At 39.5% G+C, this 20,645-nt stretch overlaps 1 protein-coding gene across 13 annotated transcripts in view; it reads right to left on the reverse strand.

Moving 5' to 3' along the window:
- Positions 1–20,645, reverse strand: part of NEK11 (NIMA related kinase 11) — a 275,620-nt gene that overhangs the window by 131,295 nt on the left and 123,680 nt on the right. For all 13 annotated transcript variants that reach the window (XR_006718737.1, XR_006718736.1, XM_045503664.1 and 10 more), the window contains one exon: positions 19,414–19,528. Coding sequence is in view for 11 of the 13 variants with exons in the window: in XM_045503664.1 (XP_045359620.1) it covers positions 19,414–19,528 (115 nt within the window). In the remaining 2 variants the exon portion in view is untranslated. The remainder of the gene's footprint in view (positions 1–19,413; positions 19,529–20,645) is intronic.

Consider the following 20,645-nt stretch of genomic DNA (forward strand, 5'->3'; position numbering starts at 1 on the left):
GAAGAAAGGAACAGAGAAGAACTATAGAAACAACCAGAAAACAATGAACAAAATGGCAGTAAGTACATACCTATCATAATTACTTTATTTTTTTTTAATTTTTTAAAATGTTTTATTTATTTTTGAGATAGAGAGAGACAGAGCATGAGCAGGGGAGGGGCAGAGAGAGAGGGAGACACAGAATCTAAAGCGGGCTCCAGGCTCTAAGCTGTCAGCACAGAGCCCGACACAGGGCTTGAACTCACGGACCGCGAGATCATGACCTGAGCCAAAGTCGGACACTTAACCGACTGAGCCACCCAGGCGCCCCTATCATAATTACTTTAAATGTAAATGGGTTAACTGCTCTAATCAAAAGACATAGGGTGGTAGAATGGATAAAAAACAAGACCCATCTATAGTCTGCCTACAAGAGACTCACCTCAGGACTAAAGACACATACTGACTGAAAATGAAGGAATGAAAAAACATTTACCATGCAAATGGAAACAAAAAGCCAGGGTAGCAATACTTAGATCAGACAAAATAAAAAACAAAGACTGTAACAAGGGACAAAAAAGGGCATTACATAATGATAAAGGAATCAATTCAACAAAAGGATATAACAATTGTAAATATCTAGGCACCCAGCACTGGAGCACCTAAATACATCAAGCAAATAAATACTAATGGCATACAGAGAGAAATTGATGGTAACACAATAATAGTAGGGAACTTTAACACCCCACATCTAGGCAGAAAATCAATAGGTAAACAGTGTCTTTAAATGACACATTAAATCAGATGGTCATAACAGACATATACATAGGACATTTCATCCAAAAACAATAATACATATTCTTTTCAAGTTCAAATAGAACACTCACCAGAATAGATTACATGTTAGGCCACAAAACAAGTCTCAATACATTTTTAAAAAGTGAAATCATACCATGCATCTTTTGTGACCACAACAGTATGAAACCAGAAATCAATGAGGAGAAAAAAACTGCAACAAACATAACATAAGCACGTGGAGGCTAAACAATCAATGAGTCAATGAGGGAAAAAAAAAAAAAAAAAAAAAAAAAATATATATATATATATATATATATATATACACATACATACATGCAAATGAAAATAAAAACACATGGTCCAAAATCTTTGGGACACAGCAAAAGCAGTTCTAAGAGGGAAATATGTAGTGACAGAAGCCTACCTCAAAAACAAGAAAAAGCTCAAATAAGCAACCTAACCTTCCATCTAAAGGGACTAGAAAAAGAAAAAAAACAAAACGAAAGGTGAATAGAAGGAAGGAAATAATAACAATCAGAGCAGAAATAAAAGACATAGAGACTAAAAACACAACAAAAAAAATCAATGAAACCAAGAGCTGGTTCTTTCTAAAGATAAACAAAATTAAGACATCCTAGGCTGGACTCATCAAGAACAAAAAAGAAAAGACTCAAAATCAGAAATGGAGGGGGAGAAGTAACAACTGACACCCCAGAAATACAAAGGATTATAAGAGACTCCTACAAAAATAATAATAATAATAATAATAATAATAATAATAATAATAATAAAAACAAAAACAGTAAAAACACTAATAAATAAGCAAACAGATAAAATTAAGAACTCAGAAATGAAGAAGCTATGGTAAAAAAAAAAAGTTTGATAGGTTCATTGAGGCCCTTAGTTCAGGTTAAAATTCCAAGACAATCTCCCTATTTAAAGAATAAAGATCTCTGGGAATTATGGTTTTAGAACAAAATTATGGCTGTCAGCACAGAGCTAAAATTACAAACTTTAACAATGTAAAAACAAAATATAATTAGAATTGGGAGGTAAGGGAAGTCACCCCGGAAAAGCCCTAATGTTTTGACTTACCAGGAAGAGCAGGAATTCAATAAATATTATCTAAAGTGACACACATAGGGGTGCCTGGGTGGCTCAGTTGGTTGAGCATCCGACTTTGGTTCAGGTCATGAACTCGCATGTCGGGTTCTGTGCTGACAGCTCAGAGCCTGCAGCCTGTTTCAGATTCTGTGTCTCCCTGTCTCTGTACCCTCTGCTCACTTGCCCTCTATCTCTCTCTCAAAAATAAATAAAAACAAACAAAAAATAAAAACAAAATAAAGTGACATACATAGCTAGCAAATACCATAATGACTCTAGCCTTCACACATTTTTATGATCATTATTTTTATCCTTAAAGAATTATTTTAGTAACTAATATCTTTTGTGATAAACATTTATCTGAAGTTCAGCAATTACTCAATTTCAGTTTTTGATTTGTTAACTTCAAGTAAAATTACATTTAATACCTAGGGAAAAAAATACCACATTGCTTTTCTATTGCTGCTGTAACAAATTATGATGAATGTAGCGGCTTACACAACATGTTTATTATCTTACAGTTCTAGAGGTTAGTCCAAAATGGGTTGAACTGGGCTCAAATCAAGGTATTAGCTGGGCTGCATTCCCTCTGGAGGCATTACAAACCTTCCTTTTCCACATTCTAGAGGCTGCCTGCCATCCTTTGCTTATTGTCCCCACCCCACCTCCAGTTTCTCCATTTTCAAATCCACCAATGTCAGGACAAGTCCTAATACTGTTATCCCTGTTTTTTTTCTCTTCTTCCCTCTCTCTTCCACTTTCAAGTAACTTTGTAATTATACTGAGCCCACCCAGATAATCCAGGAAAATCTCCCTACTTAAAAAAATTTTTTTAATGTTTATTTACTCGAGAGAGAGAGAGAGAGAGAGAGAGAGAGAGAGAGAGAAACAAAATGCAAGTGGGGTAGGGGCAGAGAGAGAGGGAGACACAGAATCTGAAGTAGGCTCCAGGCTCTGAGCTGTCAGCACAGAGCCTGACATGGGGCTCAAACCCATGAACTGTGAGATCATGACCTGAGCCGAACTCAGAGCTCAACTGACTGAGTCACCCGGGAGCCCTGATAATCTCCCTATTTTAATGTCATCAGATTAACAATTTTAATTTTCCTTTGCCATGTAAAGTAGCATCTTAAAAAATTCCAGGGGAGGAGCCAAGATGGCAGAACATCATGGAAGTTTTTTTGTGTCTTGTGTTCATGAAATATAGCCAGATCAACACTAAACCATCCTGCACACCTAGAAAACTTATCTGAGGATTAACACAACAATCTGCACAACTTGAACCCCAGAACTCAGCAGGTATGAGGCATGGAGAGGTGAACTGGGGGAGAGAGAAGCAGTGGAGAGCAGGGAGCTATTTTTACTTGCGGAGAGAGGGCGGAGATGGGGGTGGGGGTGGGGGTGGGGGAGAATATGGGAAAAGCACTCCCTGCCAAAAGCAGCTGGAGAGAAAGTAGAAAGCAGAAACAGCCACAGGGACTGAACTAAAAAGGGAGAAAGGATTTAAATTCCATTAAGACTCTATAAACAGGGGGAGTGCAGAGTCTGAAATGCAGCAGCTTGATACTTGGCTGTGCTCTGGTGGGAACGGCAAATCCCAAGGAGCAGAGTGAAATCTGGGGGTCTTCAGGTCACATGGGAGAGGCGGTTCCCCTGCTGGAAGGACAACTGGTAGAGGCTCCCCCAAAGGCAAGGCCCCAGTGGACCTGGGAGAACAACCACATTTGCTGGTGCTGGAACAAGGTTGTTAAGGGTGAAGCCTGGTGCCAGATGTGTGTTGTGATCTGCCGTAATCCCTGAAATGCTACTGCTACACTAACTCGTGAACTTTTTCTGGGGCGGGCTGGCACCCAGCCGCAGTCTCTGGGCATCAGCAGCAGCACGATCTCATGAACTTTCCTGGATGGGGCCAACACTGGCCACTGCTCAGTGAGACCCTCCTGCAGAGGGGCAAAACGGATCAAAGCTGCCGTTCCTCAGAAGTAAGGGGCTGGGAAACACAGCCACATCTGAGATAAAACTCAAGAGGCAGGTGCTGCCTGGGGCTTGGTCACAGACAGTGTAATGTGGGGAGAGTATGGAAGCCGAAGACAAAGGACGGGTGTGCAATTGCTGATCGGGGAGAGCAGAGCTCTGATACTAGAGACTGGGTAGCTGGGTGACACCATTTTCACTGCTCCTGCGCATGCGCATACACACCTACCAGAGACACAACAATCCACCTCAGTAAGCTAAGCAGCGCCATCTAGCGGAGAACATAGCCATTACACTACGACCCAACCAACTGGGCCAAATTCATTCTTCAGGATCACAAGTCTCTGACTGCTTAGTTTACGGACTATAAAGCGCTTCATAGTTTGACTTCTAGGGGAAAACGAAGTAATTTCAATTGTATTTCTCTCTGTTCACCAGTCCATCTATTCATATTTTCTTTTTTTCTTCTTTTTTCTTTTTTCTCTTACTCATTTTTCTTTTTCTTGAATAAAGAAAAATTTATTTTTATTTTTAATTTTTATTAAAAATATTTTTAATTTTTTCCTACTATATTTTTTACTTTTGTGTAAACTTTTTCAAATTCTATTTGACATCCATCATTTCATCTTATTCTACTTCAGTGTATTCATTTTTTCAAAATTTCAAACGATTTCCTTTATTTTCTTTTTCTTTCTTTCCCCTTTTTTCTCTAATCTATCAAGCCCCTTTCCCACCCAGACCAAAACACACCTAGGATCTAGCATCATTTAGTTGATTTTTGTGTGTGTGTATTGTTTATAATTTTTTAATTTTAATAGTTTTAATTAAACAAATTTTAATTTTAATACATATATTTTTTTTACCTGATTAATTCCTTTTCTCCCTTCAAAACGATGAAACAAAGGAATTCACCCCAAAAGAAAGAGCAAGAAGTAATGACAGCCAGGGACTTAACCAACACAGATAAAAGCAAAATGTCTGAACCAGAATTTAGAATCATGATAATAAGAATACTAGCTGGAATTGAAAACAGATTAGAATCCCTTTCTGCAGAGATAAAAGAAGTAAAAGCTAGTCAGGATAAAATAAAAAATACAACTGAGCTGGAATCTCGAATGGATGCCACAGTGGCAAGGATGGATGAGGCAGAGCAGAGAATCAGCAATATAGAGCACAAACTTCTGAAGAATAATGAAGTAGAAAAAAGAGGGAGACTAAGGCAAAAGAGCATGAATTAAGAATTAGAGAAATCAGTGACTCATTAAAAAGGAACAATCTCAGAATCATAGGAGAATCATAGAAGAGGAAGAGAGAGAAAAAGGGGTAGAAGTGTTATGTGAGCATCTCATAGTGGAAAACTTCCCTAACCTGAGGAAAGACACAGACATCAAAATCCAGGTAGCACAGAGGACTCCCATTAGAGTCAACAAAAACTGACCATGAACAAAGCATATCATAGTCAAATTCACAAAATCCTCAGGCAAGGAAAGAATCATGAAAGCAGCAAGAGAAAAAAAAGTCCTTAACCTACAAGTGAAGACAGATCAGGTTTGCAGCAGACCTATCCAGAGAAAGTTGGCAGGCCAGAAAGAAGTGGCAGGATACATTCAATGTGCTGAATCATAAAAATATGCAGCCAAGAATTCTTTATCCAGCAAGGCTGTCATTCAAAATAGAAGGAGAGATTAATTTTCCCAGACAAACAAAAATTAAAGGAGTTTGTGACCACTAAACCAGCCCTTCAAGAAATTTTAAGGGGGATTCTGTGAGGGGAGAAAAGATGAAAAAAAAAAATAATACATACATACATACATACATACATACATACACACCAAAAGCAACAAAGACTAGAAAGGACCAGAGAACACTACCAGAAACTCAACACCTATTCTCTTGAAGCTGTTCCAAAAAATAGAAATGGAAAGAAAACTTCCAAACTCTTTCTATGAAGCCAGCATTACCTTGATCCCAAAACCAGACAGAGACCCCACTAAAAAGGAGAACTATAGACCAATTTCCCTGATGAACATGAATTCAAAAATCCTCAACAAGATATTAGTCAACTGGATCCAAAAATACATTACAAAAATTATTCACCACGACCAAGTGTGATTTATACCTGGGATGCAGGGCTGCCTCAGTATCGGCAAAACAATTAACGTGATTCATCACATCAATAAAAGAAAGGACAACAACCATATGATCCTCTCAATAGATGCAGAGAAAGCATTTGACAAAATACAGCATCCTTTCTTGATAAAAACCCTCAAGAAAGTAGGGATAGAAAGAGCATACCTCAAGATCATAAAAGCCATATATGAACGACCCAACGCTAATATCATCCTCAACAGGGAAAAACTGAGAGCGTTCCCCCTAAAGTCAGGAACAAGACAGGGATGTCCACTCTCACCAGTGTTATTCAACATAGTATTGGAAGTCTTAGCCTCAGCAATCAGACAACACAAAAAAATAAAAGGCATTCCAAATTGGCTAGGAGGAGGTCAAACTTTCACTCTTTGCAAATGACATGATAATCTATATGGAAAACCCAAAAGCTTCCACCAAAAAACTGCTAGAACTGATTCATGAATTCAGCATAGTTGCAGGATATAAAATCAATGCACAGAAATCAGTTGCATTCCTATACACCAACAATGAAGTGACAGAAAGAGATATCAAGGAATTAATCCCATTTACATTGCACCAAAACCCATAAAATACCAGGAATAAATCTAACCAAAGAAGTGAAAAATGTATACACTGAAAACTATAGAAAGCTTATGAAAGAAATTGAAGAAGACACAAAAAAATGGAAAAATATTCCATGCTCCTGGACAGGAAGAACAAACGTTGTTAAAATGTCAATACTACCCAAAGCAATTTACATATGCAATGTAATCCCTATCAAAATAACATCAGCATTATTCAGAGAGTAGAAGAAACAGTCCTAAAATTTGTATGGAACCAGAAAAGGCCCCGAATAGCCAAAGAAATCTTGAAAAAGAAAACCAAAGCAAGAGGCATCACAATCCCATTTGTATTACAAAGCTGTAATCATCAAGACAGTATGGTACTGGCACAAGAACAGACACTCAGATCAATGGAACAGAATAGAGAACCCAGAAATGGACCCACAAATGTATGGCCAACTAATCTTTGACAAAGCAGGAAAGAATATCCAATGGAATAAAGCCAGTGTCTTCAGCAAGTGGTGGTAGGATAACTGGACAACGACATGCAGAAGAATGAACCTGGACCACTTTCTTACACCATACACAAAAATAAACTCAAACTGGATGAAAGACCTCAATGTAAGGCAGGAAGCCATCAAAATCCTTGAGAAAGCAGGAAAAAACCTCTTTGATCTTGGCCACAGCAACTTGTTACTTAACACTTCTCCAGATATAAGGGAAACAAAAGCAAAAATGAACTATTGGGACCTCATCAAAATAAAAAGCTTCCGCACAGTGAAGGAAACAATCAGTGAAACTAAAAGGCAACCGACAAAATGGGAGAAGATATTTGCAAATGATATATCAGATAAAGGGTTAGTGTCCAAAATCTATAAAGAACTTATCAGTGTCAACACCCAAAAAACAAATAATCCAGTGAAGAAATGGGCAAAAGACATGAATAGCCACTTCTCCAAAGAAGACATCCAGATGACCAACCAACACATGAAAAAAATGCTCCACATCACTCATCATCAGGGAAATACAAATCAAAACCACAGTGAGATACCCCCTCACACCTGTAAGAATGGCTAACATTAACAACTCAGGCAACAACAGATGTTGGTGAGGATGCAACCTTTTGCCCTGCTGGTGGGTATGCAAGCTGGTGCAGCCACTCTGGAAAACAGTATTTTTAGTCCTCAAAAAACTAAAAACAGAACTACCCTATGACCCAGCAATTGCACTACTAGACATTTATCCAAGGGATACAGATGTGCTGTTTCGAAGGGATACATGCACCCCCATGTTTATAGCAGCACTATCAACAATAGCCAAAGTATGGAAAGAGCCCAAATGTCCATCGAGAGACGAATGGATAAAGAAAATGTGGTATATATATATACAATGGAGTTATTACTCAGCAATCAAAATGAATGAAATCTTGCCATTTGTAACTACATGGATGGAACTGGAGGGTATTATGCTAAGTGAAATGAGTCAGTCAGAGAAAGACAAAAATCATATGACTTCACTCATATGAGGACTTTAAGACACAGAACAGATGAACATAAGGGAAGGGAAGCAAAAATAATATAAAAACAGGGAGGGGGAAAAAACATAAGAGACTCTTAAATATGGAGAACAAACTGAGGGTTACTGGAGGGGTTGTGGGAGGGGGGAATGGGCTAAATGGGTAAGGGGCATTAAGGAATCTACTCCTGAAATCATTGTTGCACGATTTTCTTTTTCAGGATTGCTTTGGCTATTCAGGGTCTGTTCTGGTTCCATACAAATTTTAGGGTTATAATTATAATCCAGGTAATTTCATGTGATGATCCTTACCTTAATTACATCTGCAAAGACCTTCTGAGACCTTGTGTCTCAGAAAACCTTCTTGATTTCATTATAAACCCAGGGCAGAGAGTTCCATTAAAATAACTGCATGTATTACCTGGATATTTTCATTGCAAAATTCATAGTTATGCCTACCAATATCTGTATTTTAATCTGAATTTGGCCTAAATCCCACATGAGACTACAGTGGAAAACTAATATATATTCTTGCCCTAATTAGGCTCCTTAGTACAAAATATATTTACATTTATAATGTATTTAGGGAAAATACTTGGAAATTTTAGCTGCCAGTTTATGGGCTCAGGATGGCTGGCAAAGAAGCATCTTTTTGAGAAAGAACTTTGTCCCTCCCAGGTCCTACTTCTGAGTATAACAGTGGCATTCCTGGCTCACCAATGGGAGGACACACGCATCTCTGAGAATCTGACTTGGGTTCTGCAGGCTGTCTATGGTGTTGACAAAGAAGATATTACCTATATCTATATCTATATCTATCTATATCTATCTATCTATATATCTGCTAAGCTAATCAGCACAAATGGACATAATTCAGACCATAATTTGACAGGTGGAACTAAGCAGACTGAGTGATTTTTATATTTCTCATAAATACAAAAACTACAGCAAATAGAGTATTCCAAATCATACTTCATTCATATTGTAAAGGTGCTTTTAAGCTATAATCAGAAGGTCTCCTGGGTAGTTAAAAACTGAAATAGTATTCATCCAATTCAGAGGTTTTATGTGGAAATTGAGAAAATATTGCAACTTGCTTTGACATTGTATTTTTTTAGTAAGATACTGTTGTACACTTTCTGTTTCATGCACTGTTCAAAGTTCTTTGTTTATATCTAATTTATTCTTTCCTTAACCCTAGAAAATTAAGTATTATTCCATTGTGCAGATGAGAAAACTAAGGGTTAGCAATTTCTTCTGCATTCACACAGCTGGTAAATGGCTAGAAGTGGGAAAAAGACAAAGTCTGGCTCCAAATTTCTTTCAAGCACAACAGTGGCTTCCAGTCTAGTGGATTTTTGTAAAGTGTCTATGGATATTCCAGAAGCTTTAGTTATTCTTCTTTTACATATAGTGGAGGTAAGTTTCTCTAAATTAGAGAAAAGTACTGCATATAGATTGCTAACTGAAATACTATTTTATTCACCTCAAGCATATAGAACAACTCAACTTGACCACTGTGGCATCTATTGAGGGGAATGTGTCAGCTGTCCTTCCAAGAACTTGCCAATTAGCTGAAGAGCATGTGGTGAGCTGGCAGTCTCCAGCTGTAGCATCTGAGGATCCATTGAGCAGGAAGGGATAGTAGGGCACAGCATTTCTGCACAGTGCAGGATTCCTCTATGGGCAATCTTTGATCCAGAACTCTCCATCGGAGCTATAGTAAGGTCTGAGCCTCTTCCTACCCATTCATCCTTCCTTCCTGCTCACATCTCACAGGTGTCAGACCCACAGCGTAGTCTAGAGGCTCTCTTTGGCTACCCCTGATCCCACCCCTCATTTTTCTTTCAACAAAAAGTACCCTCAATACATCTCCTGCACTTCTCTTAGTGTCTGCTTCCCAGATGACCCAACAGATAAAACCACTAAAGAGTTACGTTCACATACAGGCTCAGGGGACCCAACAGATAAAACCACTAAAGAGTTATGTTCACATACAGGCTCTAGCAAGCCTGTTATAAGAGTAATCTACCAACCAGCATTTGCCCGTGCCCTGTCATCTATAAAGTACAGTCATAGATTCCATGGGGATACTAGGCTGATGCGAACAGAAGAGACTTGGGTGCACCTGTAACAGACTACACTTCATAAAACTCCTTTATTCCCATTGAATGTGTACACTTAATGAACACATGAAGGGGTCTGAGAGGATTATTTTGTGGGTGACCACTTCTTTAAACTAAATAGTATGGACATTGCAGAGGAAGAAACCCTATTTTTGCACTGTGGCAACTCACATTAAAGATTATCTAAATGGAGGGGTATCTATAAAGAAAGATGCAATGGCTAGGGGGCTCAAAAAGCATGCATGGAAGATTTCTATTCCCATGTCTCCGACACTATTCCTCTATTTTTCATCTTTCCAGTATCCATCTGGTAAAATTAGATTACCACCTTCCTTAAGAAGAAAGAGTAAAAATTATAGGTGAACACCAATATACACAAATTAGCCTCTTCTGGCAACTTGTTATTCTACTGTTTTCCCAAATGAACCAATCTCTGCAAGAAATGTAGGCTGCTTATGACAAAAAGCATTAGTGTTCTTACAGAACTTTTCTCCTAGATGTAATCGTTTATTTAACAAATATTTACCGAGCACCAACTCAGAGCCAGTCACTGTCAGCAGGTGGGAATAAAATGATGAACAAGACAGACATAGCCCATGCTCTTGTGGAGCTTAGGGTCTAGCTCAGGCTCTTGGAACTTGAATGTGCATACACATCACTGGGATTTTGCATCTACTGATCCAGGAAATCTGGGGTGAGGACTGGGATTCTGCATTTCTGACAAGTTCTCAGGATGCTAATGATATCAGTCCTCAGACCATGCTTTGAATGACAAAAGACTGGCCTGTTTGCTCTCAGTTGCCTTGGTGTGACCTGCTTCTGTACTGCAAGTGCTTCTCAGAGGTGCCATCAATTGGAATCGATGAGTATTGCCAATATAATAGGAAACATAGACTTTTATCATGATGCCTATTTAGTGGAATTTTGAGTTGACAGATCAACATTTGTAGGAGTATGATTTACAGAGAGTAAAAAGTTAAGAGGTAAGGTATGGAATGACATCAAGATGGCATTCTGGGAATAGGTGAGAGCATGGCCTCTGAACACGCTGGCCCAGTCAGAGCACTGACTCACTCTCCTCATCAATGACACAGAGCTAATGGGGCTAAGGGGAAAATTTATTTTAATTTTCTTAAAATTAAAACTGCTTTTTCTTAACCAGTAGTCACTTTATAGCCCTCTCTAGTATACCACTAAAATTTCTCATCCAGAATGCTAATGAACACACAGAGGTTAGTCTTCTTCAAAATGTGTAATCTCACAAATTAAAGGCAGCCAAATATACAGCTACAGACCATACGCTGATAAGCAACCACTTATGACAACTGTCAAAGTTATCTCTTAAAATGGGGGTGTGAGGAGATGGAAGGTAGAGGGAAGGGAGTTGACTTAGTTCTAAGCTGTGTGAAGCCAGGAAAGCAGGCTGTGTGGAGTTAAGCTTTGGAGGGAGGTTGGGTTTGTTCTTTTTTCCTGTATTCAAAAGAGAAAATGAATCTGAGATAGAAAAAGGGTCAAGTCACTCTGCTCTCTCTCCAACCCCAAATGCCCAGGTACAAAGTGCAGTGAAAGCCTGCACGCATCTTAAACTCCTCTACAAACATGTACTTAGCTGCCTAACCTTGAACAGTGAGAACTCTCATTAATAATTTAAAGGAGCCATGGCCAGAAAAAGAAACTGGGACAGGTCAAGGGATTAGCAGGAAATACATGGTTAGCTGTGAAGCTAGGGATGCAGAGTTACACTACACACTCCTATGCACAGAATAATAATGTGAGTTTCTAAAGAAATCTTCCCACAATCTCACAGACAAGTCTAACTGCAAATGCTGCAAATGCTGAGAATGTCACAAACATCACTTTCTGCAGCAGATGTGGGAAAACTGACTTTTTCAGAATAAGTCAAATTCATTATACTGCTCGTACACAGACACACTACTATGAAACATGGCAATCACTCTGAAACTTTCTGTATGGTTCCAAGTTTTCTTTGTCTTCTTATTTTTTTTTTTTTTGGAAGTGAGAGAAGAGAAGTTCAGTGGAAAATGCTGTTAGTCAGGAATGACAAAAGGTATTAGATACTGCTGCCACGGCTCCTTGCCAGAACGGTTTTTTGTTTGGGAGATGTGCTATTTCACTTCAAAAACCGACAGACTGACAATTGAACACAGGAGGTGGCTGATACTGCCATGGCCCTCACTGCCACAAAAGAGCCTCTCTACAAAGATCACACAAGACAGATTTAAATTCCCATCACAGATACCTACATTAAAGTCTGGTTTAAACAAACACCAAGATACAATATTTCAATGGATCAAAGATGGTTAGTTGACTGGAGGCAAAACACCATCTGAAATAACAGTCTTAGTGTTCTGTGACAGCGTTACTACCTTTGGGCATCATAATGATATTCTCTTGGTGGCGGGTGCAAGAGCCCTGGGCACAACTGTGAACCTTGTGTGCATGGGAAATAATTTCATCAACCAAAGAAAAGTCATATTGTGGTATGTCCAAAATGCTGCCTGAAGCACACATTATGTGAGGGTTTAGTCTATTATATTTTGTAGTCTATCTGACCTGAAAGCCATGATTGATGCTTCTTTAATTTTCTGCTTAATTGATTCATTCCAAACACGACCCATGACAGGCCCAGCAAGGCCATTTAAGGATGCTCTCTGACCTACCTGCAACACCTGTAGTTGAATAACTACTGTATAATTTGTATTTGGCTAAAGAATGGACCATGGAGTCACATACAGCTGAGGTGAGAAGCTTATTTTGAGGTGTCCATGGGTACTGATTTTCTATATGAGTAACTGATGTTCTTGGGGACTGATTTTCCTCTTATTTTTATAATGCCTTTTAGGTCCCAAGAGTGAAGTGGTCGGTTGGGCAGGTGTTATTCTGCATCCACTTCAAGTTTTCAAATTGGATACAATCTTTTAGATTTCAGTTAGAGGCACCTATCCAGCTTGTCTTATGGAAGAAACATTCTAAACTATTAAATATGCCTCAGGGTGGAGAATTGGCACATCTTTATTCAATAGATTCATTTTAATTATCCTCTTGAGCTGAGGGAATTAGAGAGCGTCCGTAGGACCCTTTATTCCGGGGCGTAAATATGAGAGTCAGGTGGAAACACTACCATGCAACGCAAAAGTAACCCAACGGAATATGTGACAAATATGAAATAAAACCACCATCAGTTTATATTTATAAATCAAGCCTTTAAGACATGTAAAGCTCTGGGAGTGATGGGACATCTAGGAACACAGAAATGGCCGCCAGCACTTAGTCTTTTTTTTGAAGGCTGATAGCCAGGGGGCTCTACCAGCTTCTTTGTCCTGGGCTGGGTTTAGCAGCCTCGGCTGTTACTTTTTGTTCTAGTATTTTGGGGCTGCTTTCAGAGGACACGAGGTCCTAAGAGACTTGCTGGTATGGGTTCCTTGCCACAGCAGTGTGATCCCTCCAACTATAAAGACTGAAGAGAGGAGGTAAGGGATCCCAGCCCCTCATGTTTAAGCCAATTTTCCTCATGAGAGAAGACCTCAAAGCTCTGTTAATACTCTCTGTGGAAGGTAACATTGCTTAGCTGACATTAGAATAAAACCCCTGATCACTCTCCAGACTAAGGACTTTGTGTCCCAAGTAATACTAAAGATCTTCCCAGTTGCCTTCTATCTCCACGACGTTACCAGGGTCTCTCTGGGCCATTCATTAGCTAAAGCACAGACTGATGGCCATTACTCATAATGGGTTTTTCCTTTCTTTTTTTTCTGGATATCTTATCAATGTTCTTTTTACTTATCAACTTTGTTGAGGTATAATTGATAGACAATAAAAGGCACTCATGTAAAGCATCGAGTTCAGTGAGTTTTGACAAATATATACGTCAAAGTAAACTGCCATCACAATCAAGGTATCAGATTTTTCCATCACCACAAAAGGTTCTCTTGTGCCCTTTGAGTTAACTCCCAATGGCCAGACAACCCACTGGCCTCATTTCTATCACTACGGATGAGTGCTTCTGCTTCTAGAACTTCACAGAAATGGACTCATTCAGTATGAACTCTTTCATTTGTGGCTTCTTTCACTCAGCACAATATTTCTGCTGTTCATCCATATTGTTGTGTGTACTGATAGTTTGTTCCTTTTCATTGCCAAATAGTGTTACATTGCATGGATAAATTGCAAGTTTGTTTACCCATTCACCTACTGGTTGGCCCTTGACTTATTTCTAGCTTTTGGTATTATGAATAAAACTTCTAGGAACATTTGAGTACAGATTTTCTTGTAGACATACTTTCATTTCTCTTAGGTAACTATCTAGAAGTAGAATTGCAGAGCTGATAAATGTTTTCATTTGTAAAATGAAAACAATAAAAATATATCATTGTCTAACAGAGTTCAAATTACTTTATTTCCATTTGGACGTTAAAAGGGAAGAGTTGACGCCGTAAGTCACAGAGCAGCCCTCAACTGCAAAGGGCATGTGGACTTCATACGGGCAAGCAAAGCACAATTCCCTTGAGGGTGGCGATTTCTCTGAGCACAGGGAAGGGGCCCCGGATTTGCTTGTGGAGTAGCTGAAAGGGTAATTAAGTGACAATTGGCCAGGCTATGGGCGGGCAGCCGAGGCCCACATCACTGAAGCCTTCGCATCTGAAGAGTTGAGACCCATGCTCTGCCTGGACCATGCTCATGAGCCTCAAGCTATCCCAGCTTTGCAAGAAACCCTATTCTGAAACTCAACTGTGAATTGCTGAAAACAAGGCTAAAGTGCAATGAAATTGCTGAAAACAAGGGTAAAGTGTAATGAAATTCTGGCAAAAATTAACGTTCAAGAAATCATCAGTATTACATATAAAGAGTTAAATAGGGATCATTTCTTTAACATTCCAGTTGTGCCTTCTCATTTGATTATAATGGTTATCCATGACTTTGCCTATATTAAATCAGCTGTAGTCAACTAAATGCATATCAAATGTAAATAATGTCTTACTCTGTTTTCTTTCTCTGCAACTAACTCCTCACATCCCAAAGGGAATTTCCCAATTCAACATCAAAGACTGATTAAACATTTGGTGTAGAAGCTTAAAAAAAAAAAGACTGTAATTTTATTCTACATATACATGCTAGATAAAAAATAAACAAAAACTTCCTCTGGATGCTGAATGTTTGGAGTCATATCTTCTAAAAGGCAAAGAGAACAGGGGGACGCCTGGGTGGCTCAGTTGGTTAAGCGTCTGACTCTCGATTTCAGCTCATCATGATCTCACGGTTCCTGAGTTCAAGCCCCCTGTTGGGCTCTGTGCTGACAGCATGGAGTCTACTTGGAATTCTCTCTCTCCCTCTTTCTCTGCCCATTCCCTTGCTCTCTCTCTCTCTCTCTCAAAATAAATAAATAAACATAAAAAATAAAAAAGGCATAGAGAATGGGAGAAATAACAACTTCAGAACTCATCAACGAATTAAAGTCTCATGCCTCAAAATTTTATGATTAAGATATGTGGTCACTAACAATCTTCTGGTTGCCCACAACTCTAATCAATCATCAACACAAAGAACATTTTCATAGTTCTAAATCTCCCTTTTTGGCAAGGGAATTAAAAGAAAAATGAACTATTGGGACCTCATCAAAATAAAAAGCTTCTGCCCTGCAAAGGAAATAATCAACAAAACCCAAAGGCAACCGACAGAATGGGAAAAGATATTTGCAAATGGCATATCAGACAAAGGGCTAGTATCCAAAATCTATAAAGAACTCATCAAACTCCACACCCCAAAAACAAATAATCCAGTGAAGAAATGGGCAGAAAACATGAATAGACACTTCTCTAAAGAAGACATCCAGATGGCCAATAGGCACATGAAAAGATGCTCAACGTCACTCATCATCAGGGAAATACAAATCAAAGCCACACTGAGATACCACCTCATACCGGTCAGAGTGGCTAAAATGAACAAATCAGGAAACTACAGATGCTGGTGAGGATGTGGAGAAACGGGAACCCTCTTGCACTGTTGGTGGGAATGCAAATTGGTGCAGCCGCTCTGGAAAGCAGTGTGGAGGTTCCTCAGAAAATTAAAAATAGACCTACCCTATGACCCAGCAATAGCACTGCTAGGAATTTACCCAAGGGATACAGGAATGCTGATGCACAGGGGCACGTGTACCCCAATGTTTATAGCAGTGCTTTCAACAATAGCCAAATTATGGAAAGAGTCTAAGTGTCCGTCAACTGATGAATGGGTAAGAAGATGTGGTTTATATATACAATGGAATACTAGTTGGCAATGAGAAAGAATGAAATCATGCCATTTGCAGCAATGCATATGGAATTGGAAGGTATTATGGTTAGTGAAATAAGTCAGTCAGAGAAGGACAGATATCATATGTTTTCATTCATATGTGGATCTTGAGAAACTTAACAGAAGACCATGAGGGAAGGAAAGGGGAAAAAAATAGTTACAGAGAAGGAGGGAGGCCAACCACAAGAGACTCTTAAATACAGAGAACAAACTGAGGGTGGACAGGGGGGTGGGGAAGAGGGGAATATGGGTGACGGGCATTGAGGAGGGCACTTGGGATGAGCACTAGGTGTTGTATGTAAGCCAATTTGACAATAAATTATATTCATAAAAAAACAAATCTCCCTTTTCAATTTAGAAAATATGAATTTACAGGGAGGAAAAAAAGGGAATGTTTAAACTATTCTACAAGGCATTTGGCTCAATTAAAACTACAATGCATCTTTTGGATCTGACAGTTTATTATGGTAGTGTTTCCTTATAGCATAAACAAGGTAGTCATAGGAGTAGATTTGACCATTTCCAGTGTGGCTGGTAAATCAATACCTGGTCTACCATATTGAAACCTCCATGACAAAAGATAAAGGAGGATATTGGCTTGAGTTTCCCAGTAGCAGGTGCAACCTGTGGTCAGGGCTAGCCAAAGAGTAATCTGACTACTACAGTTCACAAAAATTAGCATAGGGATACACAAAGACTCTACCTTTTGAAAGTCCAATTCATTTGACTCCTGTCTGCTTCTTACAAACCTATTGCTCCCATCCACCACCTCCAAATACATACACTTTGGGGGAATGGAAAGGGTGCTGCTCTAGAAGTTAGGCACTTCTGAGTTCTTGAGCAAATTACTTAATGTCTTTGGTTTCTCCTCCATGGAATGAGTAGTAAATACTTTTCCTACTTAAAAAAAAAAAAACTCTTTTACCGTTTATTTATTGTTGAGAGACAGGGAGAGACAGAACATGAGCATGGGAGGGGCAGAGAGAGGAGGAGACACAGAATCTGAAGCAGGCTCCAGACTCTGAGCTGTCAGCACAGAGCCCGACACGGGGCTGGAACTCACACACCGTGAGATCATGACCTGAGCCGAAGTCAGACGCTTACCCGACTGAGCCACCCAGGCACCCCGGTACTTTTCTTATTTGAGACACAGAGGTTGGGCCCAGACTTCTTGATCCTAGACCACCCACTCAATATCCTGTCCTGGGGATTCCTCTTTTTACATAGTGATGGCTCTGCCTTATATAGCAAAGCATAAGCCTTCCATATCAAGTGCAATCCAATGGCCTCTCAGTTTTATATTTTTGGAAGGAAAGGCCCATTGGATATTTCTATTCTCCCAAGTTTTACCTTTGGAGAATAACAACATATTAAAGAAATACTTGAAAAGGATTTAAGATGCAAATCCACCTGATACATATACATTTGTTTGTCAATAATACCTGTTACCAGATGGCTTCCACAGTACCATTTTAAAATGTCAACCTAAAAAGCTTTAGATGCTAGTTTCCTTACAGGTGAAGGAGACAGCACAAGCTTTAATGGCTCTGGCAGGAAGATATCAAATGTGAATTTGGGCTGTGATGACCAGTTAATCCAAATTTCACCACTTTCACCCTCAGTTTGGAAAGAGAACTCAACTACTGCCAGAGAGCTGTTACACCATTGTGCAGCCATGAGGATGCACCTTGAAGACCTCCCACTGCAAGGAGTGTAACTGGCCAAGGGCCCCAGGGCTGTGTTCTGAAATCCATCCCTGTGTTCTGTCAGAGGCCACTACCACTGCCAGAGTGCAGCAGGGATACTCGGGCAAGCCCCTAGCGACTGACTTTGCTTGAAGACTTCCTGATGTCTTGGTTGCCTCTGTCTGCCTAGCAGACTAGTACACATCCACCAAACCTTGCTTTTTTTACTTGGAACATGACTTGAATCATGGCCTGATGATTCTCTCAGCCTTTTCCAGCTCCTTCCCTAATGCCTTCCATGTAGCCATTTCCCTTAATAATATCCTTGCACTTTTAGTCCCATGTTGACATCTGCTTCTCAGAGGTCGAGACTAACATATCATTCATTTATCTATTCATCCATCCATCCATCCATTCATTCATTCAAGAAATATTAATGGAGTTCCTACAATATTCCTAGCACTTTGTGCTAGGCACTGGGGATAGTGGTACAAGACTGAGATGGCCCTGAGATAGTCATAACCCTTCCTCTCAGGATCATAAATGCTTCCCTTTCTTTGGCTCTTACTTCGTGTGGGGCACTAAGGTAAGAGCACATCACATGCCTACTCTCATCTGCTTTTCACAACAACCCTTAAAGAAGATATTATTCTTGCTTTATGGATAAGGAAATTGAGATCTAGAAAGATTAAGTTGCCAGGGGCTTCCCTAATACAGGTAGCTTTTTCACTCCTAAATCATGTTTTTAACCATTAAGCTAGGATAGATCTCCCTCATTTGGGTAACAGTTCTGAGCACTTTTCTTCTGGTATTGTTTGCACATCCATTATCATCCATATAGTTGATTTTCCAAGGTCTGACTTCATTTATTCACTTTACATTATGAAAGCCAGGGAATCACTTATAGAAGAGGGACATGGTAATTCAGCACATTCACGGTCCTACACTATTCCAAAGTCAGTTAATTATGACATTGTTTAACTCATGTAGAAGAGGTTTCTCGCCTGGTGTGAGTTTCTAACTCATCTTCATCTATCACAAAGGAGATAGGAGAGGACAAACAAATCCCTTGGCTTCTCTGCTTTTTATCTTGGTCCCAGCTCAGCTCTGGAAAACTGATGGAAGCTGGTCACATGCATCCAAAGCTTTTCTCAGAAGCCAGCCAGGCCTACTGGAGGGTCAGCCATACCAACCTATGTGCCAACCCTTCTGAATACTGATGCAAACTCATACCATGATCTCCAAGGTCAGCTATGGTGTCTTCTATACTTGACTCAAGTGGGCCAAGATCCAAGGAAGGAATGGGCTGAGACTCAGGCAGGTTCTCTGAAGTCAGGTCATCAGATTCCTTGTGGAAGGTAATTAACAATTCATGAGAAGCTGATAGAAAAAAAAAACAGCATTACCACAAATGAAACAATATTGTTTAGAAGACTATTTGGAAATAAAAGTCTGCCTAATCCTCTCCCTTAAACATGATACCATCTCAAATTTTAAGAAGGCAGCTTGAGATAAGAGAAACACCAATTAAGGTGACCTTAATCTTCTACACCATCAATTTCAGCTCCATGACTAGGGTGAGGCAGGAGGAATGGCCATGAACACAACTGAAGGGGGTACTGACTTTTAGGCTCCTGAAAGAGAAGGAGTGATCAGCAGCTAAGAACAAATACCCTCTTCAATTCTGCATCCAGGGTATCACATCTACCTCACCCTAGCCCAGCCCTGCTCAGTTTCCTCATCTCAGAAGTACAGCTGTTGCCTTGGATGACTTCCACGTTCTCTTCTAGCTTTAACGGTTCCATGATGCTGTGAATTCCAGTTTCCTAAAGAAAGAGATCTAAAAGACCACATGAAAGAATTCACACTTGGGTGCCTTGGGGGCTCAGTCAGTTAAGTGTCAGACTTTGGCTCAGGCCATGATTCCATGGTTTGTGAGTTCCAAGCCTCGCATCGGGCTCTCTGCTGTCAGTGCAGAGCCTGCTTTGGATCCTCTCTGTCCTTCCCCCACTTACACACACTCTCTCTCTCTCAAAAATAAACAAACATTTAAAAAAAAGGAAAGAATTCACACTTCGAAAAAAGTAAAATTCTCAAATATATATATCGGTATTCCAATAGATCATTTTGCTTTTTTTTTTCCAGTTTTTTTTTTTTTCAGTAGAGCTAATGTTGAACTGACCTATTTTCCTTGAAAAGTGGCTTTCATGGAGAACTACTCTGAGAGTATCTTATTAAAAACAGAAAGTTAAATTCAAACTAATCTTAAATGAATAAGCAAAACAAAGCTTGCCATACTGTGGTATGGCATTTGTGAAAACAGTCATAAAATATTTTTAAGAAGTCCATTTTTTGTGCTGTATACTTGTTGCAGGAGGTGAAATTGGTTCCAAATTTGAAAGGTTCACTGATAGCACACAGGCAGCTTTAAGAACTTTAAGCACACAGAGACTGCGCGAAATGTG

This window comes from Leopardus geoffroyi, chromosome C2 (genome assembly GCF_018350155.1).
Source record: "Leopardus geoffroyi isolate Oge1 chromosome C2, O.geoffroyi_Oge1_pat1.0, whole genome shotgun sequence".
Taxonomy (NCBI): domain Eukaryota; kingdom Metazoa; phylum Chordata; class Mammalia; order Carnivora; family Felidae; genus Leopardus; species Leopardus geoffroyi.